Here is a 17058-nt window from a genome sequence, read left to right as displayed (position 1 = left end):
ATTGACGAATAAATTGACGGAGTAAGTCAGATTATCGCGGAGAAAAAATCGGGGAATGTATACTTTACAACATTGGATTTCACATATGCGTACGGACAAGTCGCATTAGAACAAAAAACGAGCGAGCAATGCAATTTCTCGCTAGTCGGCGGAAAATCCACGGGGACTTATTGTTTTAAAAACGGATTTTACGGACTTACGTCTATGCCGGCGGAATTCCAGAAGGTAATTGATAATTTACTTAAGGAGTTCCCCCAGGCTAACGCGTTTTTTGATGATATCTTAATTGCTTCAAAAGGAACTAAAATCGAACACATTGCGTTGGTGGAAAAGATATTGAATAAGCTGGACGTCTCCAATGTCGCGTTAAAATTGCGAAAATGCGAATTTGCGAAAACGGAGTGCGAATGGCTTGGATTTCGAATTGGGGAAAGTGGTATAACGCCCTTAGTAAGAAAAACACAAGCAATAGAAGACTTGAAAACCCCAAAATCTCGAAAGCAGTTGAAATCTTTGATGGGTTCACTACACAGCTTACACAAATTTTTACCCAAACTCGGCGAATTAAGCGCACCGTTAAGGCCATTACTGAGTCAAAATAACGATTTTGTCTGGACACCCGTTTGCGAAAATGCGTTCCAACAATTAAAATCGCTGGTGGAAAATATTGTCGAATTTCGACATTTCGACATTCACCGTGAAACTAGAATTATTTGTGACGCTAGTCACGATGGTCTAGGGGGCTGTCTTAGAATAGTATGGCGCATCCGGGTGGCACCCAATTTCGTTTGCATCCCGTTATCTTAATCCGGCTGAAAAAAATACTCCACAAACAAATTAGAATTACTCGCGGTAGTGTGGGCTACGGAACATTTTCGGAATTATATATACGGTCGGTGTTTCACAGTGATATCTGATCATAAAGCGCTAATTATATTGTTGAATTCGTCACCGAAAGGAAATAAATCATTTTTCAGTCGATTAACTCGATGGTATGATCGACTGGTGCCATACGACTTTAAAGTTGAACATAGACAAGGGTCAAAAATGGGGATGGCTGACTATTTGTCTCGCTTTCCGTCCGCAGAGGCACCCGAGACGAGTCATTACGATGAAAATTTTACAGTAGCAAAGATAAGAATGATAAACGCGGCGTTGAGGCCCAAGGACAAAATGAAGCCTAGGGGTCAAGAAAAGAATAACATTAAGCGAAAACCGAAAGTAGGGGGCGAACAGTCAGGTTTCGACACAACGAAATCAGTTTCATTCTATGAGAATGAAAGAAAAGACGGTTATGCAAATATTCACCGTGAGCACAATGCATGCAAATACCGAAGAACGAGATTCAGACTTTGTTCTCATTGCTTAAATTACAGTTGCAAACATAAAAAATTGATTCAATACCCTCGAAACCCTTCTATTTCAACTAACTACAATTGCAAGGCTTCTGCGTAGAAAATTTACAGTTGCAAACCATCCGTCTTACAAGATTACAGTGAAGAGCCACTTACTTTGAAAATTTACAGTAGTAAAGAATATAGTGAAAAGCCAATTACTTTGAAAAAATACAGTAGCAAATCCGAGAGAAATAACTTGAGTAACCCAAAATATAAAAAAATGAGTAACTCACCAGAGAAAAATGATCCTCCAACTTCGGCAATAGTCAACACATCAACTAATTTGGGAAATGTTTATCTAAATGTTGTACTGAACCGCCTATATCAACCTCCTAGCGTTAGTTCGGATTCCGATATTGAAATGATACCACCCGAAAAACTTGATATCAAACAAACTAATTCTAAAAAACTAAATACAATTATATCTTTTCCACATCAGTTCCCCGGTTAATCGTACCCACTTGTACAAAATGAAATATGGATCTATTCTATAGTGCCGTCGGATAGTAAAATAGTGAAGAAAATTGAACACCCGGAAGTTTTGAATTTAAAATTGATTGAAGCAAATATTGAAAAAGACCACATTATGAAGACCATCCGAGACAACATCAGAGACAGGAACCCACGAGCAAAGGAGATTATTACAAGAGTAGGACAATATTATGCCCAGCATTACAACGATTTCGCAGTACGTGAGAATTGCCTGTGGATGGACGGCCGGTTAGCAATACCGAAGGACCTATCATCAGCAATTCTGAATCGCCTACATTATAACCATCATGGGCGGGATAAGATGTTCGCGGCCGCAAAGGACGTGTGGATTCCCCTTATGCACCAAAATATCGCGGCCACAGCCAAATACTGCAAAAGTTGCTTAGAAGCAGGTAAAAACCTTAAACCGGACATTCCGAAAAGTGACATGGGGGAAACGTATGTTCCTAAGGAACCAAATGATTTGGTCCAATTAGATTTTTGGGGTCCAGTAAACTATGTAAGGGGTCGGAAAAAGTATGTACTTGTAGCAGTAGTTACTTTCTCGCATTGGCCGTCGGCGTATGTTTGTTCAAACAACAAATCAAAAAATGTATTGAAGTTCCTAAGGAAGTACATAAATACTCATGGACACCCAAGGAAATTGCAAATGGATCAAGCCACGGGTTTTTTCTCTAACGAAAATCAAAATTTCTGTAACTACGAACGTATCGAATTTATTAAATCTCCGGTCGGGAACATTAATGGTTGAACGTACTATTGGGTCGATAAAAAATTACGCGTTGACTTATCTCCAGGAAAATAAAAACTACAAGTTTGAAGCGATGATATCTCGTGCGCTTAGTGCATTACGTTTCGTGCCACATTCGAAAACTAAACTAACGCCGTTCGAAGCATACCATGGTCGAGAAGCAAATACGGCACTGCGAAATTTAACAAAAAAGCCGTCATTGAAAACTTAAATTGGGACAATGTTGTTAATCAAAAGTTATCTTGTTTAGACAAGGCGGGAAAACTCCCAGAAGTTGAACTTACCCTAGATTGGGAGAAGAGAAGTGACTTAGTGTACGCCCCTCAAAATAGGAAAGCTCCAATCATTTTGGATGATGACGTGGTAGCGGATCCCAAGGATCCGGAAGTTGTTGACCCCAAGGAACTAAGCCCACCCAAGACACCAACATGGCTGAAAAAGCATAAAACAAGTTCAACGACGGTGTATCAGAGGACCGGGAAGACGGATCCAAAGGACCCAAGGAGGTATAAATGTTTGCCATTAAAAATTGAAAAATTGACTAAGCATACGGTGCAAATGGAAAAAGGGTCGTTACTAAGGCGGAGTGGTGTGTCTTTTAGATCGGCGGCTGAAGAAAGCCTAATTGGAAATAGAAGCGAAGAGTGCACCCCTGGACCGAGTAGAAACGTAACTAGTACACCGGCCCCAAGCGAATCAAACAAGTATAAGCGAAAAGCCGAGAAGGACCGAACCGCAATGGAAAATGCAAGAAAATCGACAAAACAGCGAATAGTGGAATACTCGGCGGACGAGAGCGAGGACGACGACGACGACTACGATAGTGAGTGGGAAATCGGACGAAGGGAACACACCATAGGTGCGGCGAACGAAGAACAGGATGTACCGTCGGTTAGGGAGAATTCACCACGATCCGTCGGTGGAAAACGAAGTAAAAATCAGTACGAAACGGCGACGCGGAAATCAACACGGCAGAGACGCGGAGTTGACAAGATGGGGGGGGGGGGGGTTATGATCCACCGCATAGCACATAAATGAGGGAAACGACAAGAAGAAAAAAAGGAGAAAAGTAAACCTTAAGAGAGGTTTGGCGGGTGAGAAAACTCAACGAAAACTAAAAACTTAACTAGTACATTTATATAATACCAAACAGTAACAAAAAATTGATAAATTTTATCTACGCTAAAATTTATTTGTGGTTGCCCGAATGAGATAGGGACTAGTCTTGAGTTTATGTAAGTGCTATCAATTCTTCTAGATAGACACCAGTTTGAGTTTATGTAAGTGCTATCAATTCTTCTTTCTGTCTGGGGACCTTCTGTCTTGACCTTGCGATCTCTAATGTCCGATGGGATCTGAAATAAAAGAGTGCAGTAAGATTTCGATTTGATGCCTAACAGTTTGTCTACAATAAAACTTATTAACAACCTTTTTTGAATTTTCAAACTTACGACTTTAACAGTACTATAGTTTTACTTCAATGATATAACCTGTTGTGAACCGATATTAGAAATTTATTTGAACAAATTTCCGTTTGCGCTCTGAGAGGCGAAAAAAATTGCTTACAAAAATTATAGGAACGAAAACTGTGATTGTTTTACTCTTTGCTCCTTGCACAGCCCCTCAAATCATGTAAAAAGGAAGCTCATCAAAAAATTTGGTGCTAATTGCAAAGCATAACTTGTTCCGACCAAACCAACTCCCCTCCAGGGGTGGGAATGAATTATCCGTCTTTTACTCTTTTCGGCCAATTTCTTAAACCCAAAAAAGCTCGTACAACTACAGCAACCGGATATCCTCGTTGTTCCAATTACTTAAAATGTGAGGAGGAGTTTTCTATTCGGGTGTGTTTTATTTATTCTTTTACTTATTCATACTTTTTTAGAAAATTTTATTTTCGTCGAATTTTGAATAAAGTGAGAGAGCAGGCACATAAAAGTTAGTTTGAAACTTTAAAACTTACAATTACTAATTTTATTCAAGTTAAATCAATTACCGTTAATTTTTTCACCGCCTTCTTGGGAATAAATTTTAAAAACGATTTTTTTTGAAATTTTAAATTTTTTATTTTTGTTGAAAAACTGTTGTCAAATATTCTCTAAATTTTAGGTTTTAGGCTTTCGTTTAAATTCTTTCATCGCATCAAAAACATGACACGACGCATTTTGAAGAAAAAAAATTGCAATTTTTTATAAGTATAGTCGGAACATTCTGTGCTACTTGCACAACAACCGGCTATCCTTGTTTTAGATATGGCATCGTCTACGATACGGGGATGGAGCCGATGCTTGAAACCATAAGAGCATCTTACAATAGAAGTCTGATTCACACGCAGCTCATTGATGTGTCCATGAGTGTGGACAATATAGCCGAACAACTTGAGTCTTTCAAAATAAAAGACGTCAAAATAGTCCGAGCTGTGATGATCGCTGGTCATGGAAAAGTCATTTGTGCCGCATACAGAGCTGGCCTAATGACTTCCGACTACGTGTGGTTCTCGAATCAGTGGACGTGGGAGTTAATTTTGGACTCTCTGCCAGACTATTGCACCACTTCCGAAATTTCGCGAATCAAATCCGAAAGCAACGGGCTCCTGTCAATAACTTTGGACCCATCTAGCATAAAAGGAGTCGATTCTGATGTTGGAATTACCTCAGAGCAGGTTTTCGAAGCAATTCCAGAAGCAAAATACTGGGATTTGTATGTATACGACTGCTTTTGGATAATTGCGAAATGCATCGACAGTTTTATATCTGAGAAAACTACTCAGCAGAAACTGGAGTCTTTTATGACAAATGTGGACCGTGTTTCCTTTTACGGCGTCTCGGGTTTGGTTCGTTTCGATGGACTTTTCTCGTCAACTTCTCAGTTGCAACTGCAGCATTTGGTTGACTTTTCCGAAACTGTGAAAATTTCACAATTTTCATCCGAATCGTACGTCAGCATTGAAACTATTTATTGGAAATCAGGCGCTGTTCCGACAGATTTCACACAAAAAACTGTTATTCGGGTGATCGAAAAAACGGTAACTGTCAATAAAGTTGTTGCTTTGGTATGTTGTACCTGCGCCGGACTTTGTATTTTGCTTTGTATATGTATCGCGGTTATAAACTTCATTTATAAGAATGAGCCTATAATCAAAATTACTTCACCAATTATCAATAACTTCATACTTATGGGGTCAGTTCTTCTCTTTTTGTGCGTCGTCGCAATGTCATCGACTGCAGCAACTATTGACACTGACATTTTTCTCGCGTCGTGTAACTTTTACTTGATTTCAATCAACCTCGGGTTTACGACTACTTTTGGCGCCCTTTTTGCCAAAACATGGCGAGTTTACAAAGCATTCACGCAGTTTCACGCTCAAAAGTTGATCATTAGTGATCTTCAACTTGTTGTAACTATTCTGATTTTGATCGGACTGGATGCTATTATTTTGACTCTAGCGATGATTTTCGACCCTATGGGGTACGAGCTGATCCGAACCCACCGCAACACCGAGCTACTGAACGAGTTAACGGTGCAGCATTATCATTACAACGCACTCAAGTGTACCATGAATAGCAGCGTTTTCTTCTACATTTTTGGTGGAACGAAAGCTCTAATTCTACTTTTCGGCGGTTTCCTCGCCTTTGAGACCCGCAATGTTAACATTGAAGCTTTAAACGACAGCAAGTCGATCGCGATTTGCATGTACAATTTCTTCATAAGTACTTGCGTTGGAGTTGTGTTTAACTTCGTGCTGGATTGGGATCAGAACGAGACATATATCTTGCTCGGACCTCTTATTCTAATTGTGGCTCTTTTTCCCATTCTGGTGTTGTTCACACCGAGGCATCTGAAGCTAGCATTGCAACGACAACCAATTCAAGTTAATGTTCGGAACTCTGCGATTGGAGCCAATGCTAAAGTGGGTCAACACCAAGCCAATTGAAAATTAGCTTGCATTTCAAAAGAGCAATATTATTAGGAAAAGAAATTATCCAAAAAAAGCATGCCAATTTTAAGAAAGTTAGTTAGATAAACTGAAAATAATACAACGCATTTTTGATAACATTTTCTGCTAATAGTTTTATGCATGTCTTTTGTGCGATGATTACTAAATATAAAGAAAAACCGAAGAGCATGAATTGACTGTTTGAATCTGTAGAATTAAGTTTTAACATTATTATTTTTGATCAATCAAAACTATATGCTAACAATTTTTTTGAATGTATATTCTGGGCAGTTTCAAAATCAGAGTTACGCGAGTTCCGGAATTTGTGTCGCTAAATAACTTCATCGGGGTATTGTTTTGCGAAATCATTGAACTTTTTGAGGATTTTGAATCTATCTTCAATTTCGCCCCTGTTTTCTTGCACAGTTTTCATGATGGACTTAGCAATTCCGAGTGTGAACAAATGAGGTCGGAGCATACTTTCTATTTCCTCCTCAGTCGCCTGGGCGTGATCTTGTTTCACCTGTTCACACTCTAACTCGAGCTCTTCACACTTTGTGTGGCAGCTGTCAATAAACTGGAGGTGCTCCTTTGCGCCCCAGTCTAACATGTCGATTTCTTGAGTCAGCAGGTCAAATGCGTTCGACCTAAAATCGAAATTAAAGAAGTTTTGTAGCTTTTAAGTGATTGCAATAGTTTGACTAGAATCACTCTCATCAGTCACCTTCACCAATCGGAAAATTCCTCCAACTTTATATGAAAAAAGAAACACTCCAGTTTTTTGCATTCAAAAATTAATTTGTTTTTGTGTGCTTAACGTAGTCCTGGATACATAAAATTTGAAATTTTTCCGTTTGTCTGGAGAATTTTTTTAAAACGTCGATTTCTTTTGTAGACCATTTTTATTTGTATGCCTTGATCAATGCGTGATTAATCAAAAACTCAAATTTTAAAAATGATCATATTTGAAAATTTTTGGCCAAATTTTAAAAATTAATACTTTTATGGTATCTTCTGTGAAGGAAGCATTGAACACCAACCCAAAACTTTTGAGAAAAGATTATTTTTAAGAAAAGTCAAATTTTTGGTTTATGGAAAACTAGAAGTCACACAATCGCCATATAGGAAAAATCACTAATCATAGAGCTTTCATGCAATTTTCTGATAGGTGTATGTTTAGAACTTTTCCATATAGGAAACCTACTTGACTAAAAATTTTGGTCAACCCGGGAGGTGTTTAGCGTCTAGTAACACGTAATAAAAAAAACCAATAGCTATCTCTTTTTGAAGCATGTAATAATTTTGAAATCTAATTTCGCATAAAATTTTCATTTCAATCAAGCCCGCAAAATATACTACTCGGGAAAAATTTTAAATGAAACAGAGAGTAAAGAACTTGGGACATTAATAATAAATTTGTATCGACCAACTTTTTTATTAATTAGATCAATTTGTTTGCCCTGGAAGTTAATTTTTGAAAAACCGGTATTTCCCCCCTAAATTTATTGAGGAGGGGAACTGTGGGGATTGATCCAAATTTTCTAACGCTTTATCTGTACGAAACAAAATCGCAGGGAAAATTAGCCTTAATTTTGAGCTCAATACTTTTCAGGTGCTAGAAAAAATTCCGTTCAAAAAATCATCATTTGTCCAAAGAAAAAAAAAACATTAAAAATCGAGCACAAACCGTCCATCTCTTTCTTCGAAAATCGGAGATTAACCCAATTGTAATTTCATCTTCAAAAACTTTTAACCCTTTAATTTCTGTGATTTACTTTTTTTAGACTCCCATTGTAATCAAAAACAAATTTTTCATAAAAAACTTACTAAAATAACTTGTTTTATAAAGCATATACCCTTATAATTTCTTATAAAGTTTTGTAAAGGAAACTTAAGACCAGCCAATAAATTGCTGGTTGAGATATCTTGTTATGTTACGCAGATTGGTGCCTATTTTTGCCACAGTGTTACTTTTGGGAGGGTTTGTATGTTTTTGCGTTAGTTTCCTATCAGGTTACTTCTCAGATGAATTATTTTTTCGAAAATCAGTTCTCAAGGGCTAGATACTAAATAACTGCAGTTTCTAGAATAAAAACTGAAAGATTTTTTTTTAGTTTTTTCGGTTTTTGAGCTGAGTAACGGAGCGTGTAAGTTTGGTGTGGTTTTCTTTTTTCTTATTCATATCAATTTTGACGATTGAAATCTTAAGTTCAAAATAAAATATGTTTTACCATAGAATATATAGACCCTTGATTTTAAGTGGTCATAGATTTTTCTCTTGCAACTATTTTTGGAAAAAAATTATTTCTGAAATTTTAAATTTGGCGCATTTTTGGTTAATTTTGTGTACGTTTTTATGAATGTATTCTTTAGTAGCTGAGTAGCCGTTTTTGGCCCTGAAATTATCTTTGTTCCCATTGTTTGAATTGTTTCAATAATTGGCACTCTGAATAGTTACGTTATCCCATATACACAACTCTTTTCGCAAAAATGTGTATGCACGGGGAAAATAGACCGTATTACTTTTTTCTTTTATTTTTGGTCAGTATCCTGGAGAACTGTTAATGAGGCGATCAAAACAGACAAAAAAGCTATTGATTTGAAATTTTCTATGTTTTTCCAGCCTTTTTGACTGCAATTGTCTGACCAATTTCAGCAAAGTACAGACTATGCCCCATACAAAATGCAGTGTTTGTGCGTTAAAAATATCAGTTTTTTCGGTTAAACCAACGTAGTATGCAGACAAACTTCATTTTTAGGCCTATGGATCAGTGACCGCCCGAAACAATTGTCGGATTTTCTTAATCATCAACTCACACGCCATACAACACAAAGTGATAGTTTTTGCTCCCATTAATGTAGCAATTATAACAAATGGCCTGCTCCAACCAATTTGGAACGAGTTCTAAACGGATTAAATCGGTTTATAGCGCAAAATGTATTGTATGCTTGGGGTGGTTTTTTATTCGGTCAATTTTCGGCGATCAATGAATACCTTTTAACAATATTTTTTATTTTCACTCTATTGAAGATATTGACTTTCTGAAATCAATTTTAAAAAGATATTTTTCCTCCGATCGTTTTTTTTGCAAAATTCTGGCAATTTGAAAGTTGCCAATTTGGTCACATTCTGGACTAATTTATGCGCGCTTTGAGAAATTTAGTCATAAAAATTGGTAAAAAATGGCTAGTTAAAAAGTTGAAATTTGTTTGGAGAAAAAAAACAACCCAAGCGCAATTATTCCGTCAATTTCATCGAAAGAAGTTGTGACATTTAGGGTGAAAATTCCCGTTCTGCAAGTTTTTCCAAATTGTTTCTGAGCGTGTTAATGGGCTCTTATCAATTCCTTGAACCACTCAGACTAAAACAATTACTATGTGACGTTGGTTGTCGAGAGAGGAATAACAAAATCTTCAATCGAAACTAGTTAAATGGATCATTCAAGGTTTCACCCGGTATGAACAGTCTTGTTTGAGGTTCTTTGAGGTTCAAAATATTTGAAGGACAGTGAAAACAGTTGAATGATTTTTTTTTGGTTTTGTGTGTGTTTGGTTAGGCTAAAATAAGGGTGTGCCTAACCAAATGCACACAGAAACGTGAGCTTTTACTGGTTTAAACATAAAATACGTATATTTTGTGTATGTGTGTATGTGTGTGTTTTTGTGTGTTTAAGTCGGAGAAAAGATGTGAAAGCAGTTTGAATATCATAAACTGTTAAACTGAAATAACAGTAGTTTATAATCATCCAACACTTTTTTGTTCTCTGAAACAGGGCAGTGGTTAGATTTTGACTCTGGATTAAGTATAGATTTTTCACGGATCGTCGTAAAACGATATATAGCAAGACGCCAAACTCATTTTCTGAAAAAAATAATAGCAGTGTTTCTTGTGGAAACGAAGAAACTGGCAGAACTTTTATGCTCGGTGGGTTTTTTTTCCTCCGGACCGAGTTGAACTTTCCAAATAGCCACTTTTGAACTTTTTTCTGTCACTTTTTTATGATTTTGGCCTCTTGTGCTGAAATTTGAAAAAATTATTACTCCTTGACCATTTTATGTGAAACTACGAAGTATCAAAAATTACCGATTCGGCCAATTTAGTGGATTCAACGCGCGATAATAGCGGGTAGGGGAACATTTTTTTAAAATTTCATCAACTTTCGAAAAATGATTTTTGAAAAACGTAAAAGGGCATTTGCAATTTTCAGGGCTCCACGAGCAACTTTGTAAAGCAGTGCTGACTTCAGCAGTCGTTCTGGTAATTGCATTATTGTTTCGACTTTTGAAGAAAGTGACAGAATATTTGTGCTCGGGGTGATTTTGTTCTCCAGACAAATTTTGACTTTTAACTAGCCGTTTTTGACGGAATTTTTTTCCTGAGATCGAATTGAAAAAGATATTTTCCCAGTGATTTTTCTTTTGGAGAGTTATGGGGTTCTAAAATTGCCTATTTGTCCGTAATCTGGGCTAAATGATGCGCACATCGAAGAGTTTATACATAACGCTGAGAGCGTAACGCATTATTTATGCGTTGTAAATTATCCCGCACAACGAAATCGTTCCGAATTGAATGGAGGCAAGCTAATCAGTCGTATTAATTTTCACAATTGATCTTTGATATTGTCCAAAACTTTCAGCGTTTCAATATATTTTTTTTTTCACAAAAAACTATTCGAGCTGGATTACGGCCATTAACACGCAGTCGGAACATTCAAGGCTTTGCCCCGATACACGAGCAGTCTTGTTTTATTACATTTTATTTCTCTGTTACTGCTTCATTGACTCTAAAAGATGGTCGGAACATGCAGAGCTTCGCCCTGATACGAGCAGTCTTGTTCGAATTTGCCTCGGTTAATATCATGTTTTTACGCAAACAAACAATTAAATACGTTTTGCATGTGAAAACAAGGATAGCCGGTTACTGTGCAAGTAGTGTGGTCTTAAGTATGGTCTTTAGAAAACCACGGCTTAGAAAGTTAGGCATAATAGACAGTTACATATAATGGGTAAAGTGGACAATAAAGAAAAGTGACTAAAAAAACAAAAAAAAAATTAGAAAAAGTTTGTTTTTCAAAATTTTTTATTGAAAATTTTTGAATTTTTGAAGTTTTCCACTAGTTTTACTCATTGGTCATTAAATTGATGAGTTAGACAGATAATGGTCAAAATAAATTAGTAAGCTGACTTTGGTCAGATTATAAAAGATCTAAACCTAAAACCAAATGCTATCAATAAAAGCGATCAATACTGAACATGCGAAAACAACTTACGAAAGGCTGTGCGACATTTTCTGGAATCGTTTTTCCAGAAACATTTTGGTCTGCTCGACAGTAGGGTACTCCAGCATTTTCTTCCGGGGGAATATTTGGAGCTGTTCTGATCCAAGTGACCAGGGACTGCTGCATATTCCTATGATTTGGATATCTGTGCTGTTCAGAATGAAAGCTCGCATCGTCTCGTGGATTTCGTTATTTGCGTTGTCGTCGCCTTCATACACCTGAAAATGACAAACTTTGAGAGAAAGCATGCGTAGTTTGACATTATTAGTTCACTCTTTGCATTGTATGCTATTTGATGCTCGATGAACGTAGATTTTTTTCTGCGTGTGTGGGAGTTGAAGAGTTCCACAGTTTGTTAATGAAAAAATATTACATTCAAATTTTGTTTAAGCGAAGCTGCCAGAATTTGTAACTTTTTGAAAATTTCAAAAGATCAAAGCCCAGCAAAAACTCAAAAATTACTGTGTCGTTGAGCGTATGATAAACCACGCTTCGCTTTTGTTTGCCCATAGCTCCCCTTTTGGTGGCATACCTGATGATGCATGTCTTCCAGTACGACTGCTGCGGGCATGTGTTGTCTGGCGAAGGAGAAGGCATACTTGAACAGAATGGGGCCATATATGGAAAGATCCTCTGCAGACACGCTCACAAATGTCACTCCAGGCAGCTCAAATGGCAACACTGTCTTCACCAAGTGACTCTTGCCTACCTGCGGAAAACTTTTTGTTCATCAAAAAAGTGTGACGATTTACCCACATATCATTTATTGTTTAAAAAAGTCCTTAAAAAACGAGGAAAGAAGTTAAGAAATACCCGAGCTACTCATGAAAATGCCCAAAAACTAAAGGCCAAAAGGTATAAATAAAAAAAAACACTTGGTTATCAAAAAGGAAAGTTTTAAATCACAGTACTTGTTTTGGTCCGTAGATGAGAACCGGATCGAAAATCTTATCACGTTTCCTCTCTGATTTGTTCATCTTCTCTCCAGTGGCGTCATCAGTTTCGTCTTCACTTTCATCTCCGTCGTCGTAAATCCCTCGTTTAGATTCTTCCATATACGGAGTGAGAAATAGCTGAACTAGCTCAGGGTCGAAAGGAAACGTTTTTTCTTCGATTGTTGATTTGAAGAAGGCACGAGTCTCAGTGTTCAGAGAATCCACTGGTCCGATTACAGAATACTTTGTCTTCGCTTCTTCCTTCATTCGTGCCTCAAACCTACACAAAATAAAGCCCAGAAGGTTTTTTGGTTCTGGAACTTTGCTGTTCCAGAAAAATATATATACAAATCAAAGCTGGATTAAGATGAGGGTTTAAACACCGAATATATTTCAATCTCACCTTTTTCTTTCTCTCTCATCATGTTGGGCTGTCAGCACTGTTATTTTCTTGTTCAATTCTCGCAGTTTCTTATCCAGTTTGATTCTGTTGTCAACTAAACCATAATAATACCCAAACAAATGATCAGTGGAAAGAACGCTATCGACCGAGATCCAGCACTCCAGGGGCCGGTTTAGGGGCGAGGGGATGGGGGCTTTATCCGACCACTCACCAACCAAAGAGTCCAACCTTTGGTATTATTTTATGACATCCATTGTTGGCTTTTTGCGCTACTATATATCAGTTTTGAAGGGGAGAGAAAATTCTAGATCCGCTCCTTGACCGAAACTATCTCAAAAATGAGCCCTAACAGGTAGTGTGCATAGAAATTTTTTGACACTTTTTGCGGAATTAATCGTTAAATTTTTCTAGGCCAGCCACCTCAAGCTTCCTAACCAAATAAAAATATTTCTATAGGTCTCGTATTACAAAAAATTGCGTTTCTGAGTCCTGAAAAAAGTTTGAGAATGGGTTCGCCGCTGCGTAACTGATATTTTAGATTGTTAATAAATCTATTATTTTACATTCTGGCTGCCACCGTACAGCATTAAATATAAATCAAATCATTTTCAGTAAAATTTACCTAGTTGGATTTTGGGGAGTGACATTGAGATGAAGTTGATCGCCCTCTCGTAATGATAAACGGCCGCTAAGTAGTTCAACTCATCTTCCCCATTTCGAGCGTTATTTTGGATTCTTTCCTCACTCGTTCTGCCTCCCTTTTCCTCCAGTCTTGAAGCTCTGATCTCCTCAATTGCTATTTGAAGAGGATCCTTCCTCAAAATTGTAATCGGGGGAGATAACATTTCAACAGCGTCAGACATTTTAGAACGAAAGATTTGCTAGATTTTTAAGAAAACTTTTATCTGACTCTGAATAGAATCGTATTTGTCTGAGTAGAATCGTATTTGTTCAATATATCTTGCATTTGTAGCTGAAACTACTTTCAATCAATCAAGAGCTCAAATATTCATGTTTTTCAATACTACAGAATCTCAATGTTGTGTTATTTTTTTGGATGGCATGTAACAATCAAAAACTGAGCCATTGGTGTTTATGCGCAAACACAAACATTTGGCTGCACTTCGCACGCATCAACTGAAGAATCAAAACAATTTTACTTTTTGTAAGAACCATTCCACTTTTTTATTCGAAATTAGATCAAAAGTGATTAATTATCGTAGTCCTAAAACTTTTACAATTCATGCAAATTTTGTATATATAAAAAATGGACATTCTCAAATGAAATCCGCGTGTCATTTTGTTTTGGAACATTTTTTTTGACAACCCGCAACTTGAACATTATCAGCAGTGACGACGTTTTAATAAAGAGTGTCGACTTTTTTTTAGGTCGACCAATTTGATTTTTCCAGCACTCCAAAAACTATAACAACTCCATTTTGTTTAAAAATTTTTTACACTGCTGGTAACTTTTGAAAAAACAGGCTAGAAGGGACTTTGAGCCCTTTAAAAAGTTTTGACAAAAAAGTTGTGTTTTTTTGGTGCATCCCCCCTCGCCCCTCAAACCTAGTTATATTGTTACATATATTTATATTATTTTCGTCATGCTCAGAAATTCACTCATTTACTCATATCAGCCTTATAATTTATAAGACTGATTTGGGTAATTGGTTGAATTTCTGCGCATATCGATTTAATATAACTAAAAATAAAAAACTTGGGCAGGAGCAGTTCCCTCTTTGTAATAATTTCAAACACCCAATTTTGGCGACTTAGCTTGAAATTTTTCTAAGGGCGTCTTTGGCGCTAATTTATACTAATTTTGATGGGAGCGCGCGCCAAAAAAATGAAAATTTTTATTCAAAGTGCGTAAAAACGCTTCTTTTGCCTCTTTTTCAAAATTTTGTTTATCCGCGGCGCAGAAAATTTTGTTGACCTGAAAAAAAGTTTGACCAAAAATTTGAAATTTTTCTGAAAATTCTTCTGATCGAGAAAACCTAGAACCTCTCCTGATATTTATTGGGATTTTATGTGGATTTGAAAGTTGCTAATATGGCCAATTCGTGATACATAACGAGCAACATATTGCGTTCTTATAACATGTGTGAGCTGCGGGTTAAACTGCTGTTTTTTGAGTTGAGGCATATCTCTTTCTTGTATCCATTAAACTTTTTTCTATCAATTATTTCAACCAAAAGTTTCTTTTTTGGCCTTAAGGAGCAGTTGCAACATTCAGGGATTTCTAATCTTAAGCTTTACTAGTTAGTATCGGGTTTTACTAGTTAGTATCGAGAGAAACACCCCCAATAACATTGTAACCATCGAACAGAAATCAGAGTTTTCCATTGAAGTGAACTGTCTAGTTTTGTTGAGCCAAGTTCATTGCACCCTGTTCTCTCTGGTGCATCCAAAATGCCTTGCCCGTGTTTAAAAAAATAGCAGTGGGTAATTTCTTTTTTTTTCTGGCACCAGATTCTTAAGTTAAACGCGCCAAAAATTTAACTAACTTGCACCAAAGTTTAATTTTGATCCTGTCTATATTTTATTTTACTCGCTCCAGAGCCCAAATTTAGCCTCAACATTGTCGCGCGAAGCTCATACTTGAATCAGTCGCGACAGTCTTGACTTAATCGAGCCATAGGGTCTCTGAATTTAGTCGCGTTGAATTCTTCTACACTGCTGTGCTGTGAAAACCAGACTAATTCAGGGAAATTTGAGAATAAAAAAAATTGCTTCCATTGACGTTGCACAAAGTTTTAAAATGAAAAATTTGATCTGAAAGCTTACTTGTATTTAAGATTAAAAAATAACAGCAACGTTGTTTTCTTCTGAATCAAAGTATTAGCTTAGGTATGATTTTTGAAAATGCATGGAGTATGGGAAAAAGCATCAGTATCATTTTATCTGTTCAGTTTTTTCCGGTTGTTGGCACTTCTCCGTACCCAACAGAGGCTGTTTTTCTAGATAGAACTTTTATATAGATTATCTAGCTAATTTTTCTGTATTTTCTGAGCAGAAATGATATATTTGCTTCTAGTACTGTTTCTGGAAATAAATAACCAGGAATCAATTCACTGCTCAACCGCAACGAGATAAACATGCTTCGAGTATACACAATAACAGCATCAATAGAGGGCAAAATTAAACTTGTTATAACAATTGTTAATTGTATTAGATTGCCAAGACTATTATTGTTTATCATGGCATATGACCTAGTGGTCGGCACATCCGGCAGCACATCCATTTTCACAAGCTTCGTCATCTGCGTAAAATTTTTTCCTTCAGGTGTTTTGTTTGGACTAAAAACGATAGTTTTAGAATCACGCCGGCCGCGGCGTTCATCTTTATCTGGTTTGAACTTTTCTAAGAAAAGTGTTTGGCAGTTTTTTTTATTATCTCGACTGTTATCATCTCGTTTGCGATTGTTTTTCACAGTTGATCCTGTTTGGGCAATTTCTGTTGCGTCAGTCGTAATCGTTTTTTGAGTTACAGGTCTTCGTTGTTTTTCCTCGTGGAGCTCGAGGCGTTCCAGTTTGGTTAGTTTTTATCAGTTTGCATTGGTCTAGACTTTGCACAGTTCGATAATTTTGCTGGCAACGTTTCCTTTGGTAGCCATCTATAACAGAAAGAAAACTTGAATTTTGCGACATCAATTCTGATATCATGACCGGTCATTCGATCGAATCATTCGGAGTTTTGTCTAACGAGGGGATGAGCAGTACCAAAGTATGAGAGGACTCGAAATAAAAAAGTTCAAGGCCAGCTCTATATATTTGTGAAAACACTGAATTCATTTCTTGATAACTTTTTTATTTATATCGTATCAGTTTCTCATCGAAGGTTATTGCAACACACTTTCAATTT

General features: G+C 36.9%; 1 protein-coding gene across 1 annotated transcript; it reads right to left on the bottom strand.

The window, feature by feature from the left end:
• Positions 1 to 4925: 4925 nt before the first annotated feature.
• LOC134844036 (uncharacterized) lies at positions 4926 to 14216 on the bottom strand. The gene is made up of 6 exons (XM_063860490.1): positions 13817 to 14216; positions 13195 to 13288; positions 12768 to 13071; positions 12389 to 12565; positions 11848 to 12074; positions 4926 to 7224 (listed from the first exon to the last, which is right to left on the bottom strand). The coding sequence occupies exons 1-6, from the start codon at positions 14055 to 14057 to the stop codon at positions 6909 to 6911; spliced, it is 1359 nt and encodes a 452-aa protein (XP_063716560.1). The 5' UTR covers positions 14058 to 14216; the 3' UTR covers positions 4926 to 6908.
• Positions 14217 to 17058: the final 2842 nt, after the last annotated feature.

The sequence above is a fragment of the Symsagittifera roscoffensis genome, chromosome 4 (assembly GCF_963678635.1).
Source record: "Symsagittifera roscoffensis chromosome 4, txSymRosc1.1, whole genome shotgun sequence".
NCBI lineage: Eukaryota > Metazoa > Xenacoelomorpha > Acoela > Convolutidae > Symsagittifera > Symsagittifera roscoffensis.
This window is presented reverse-complemented; position numbering and strand designations above follow the sequence as displayed.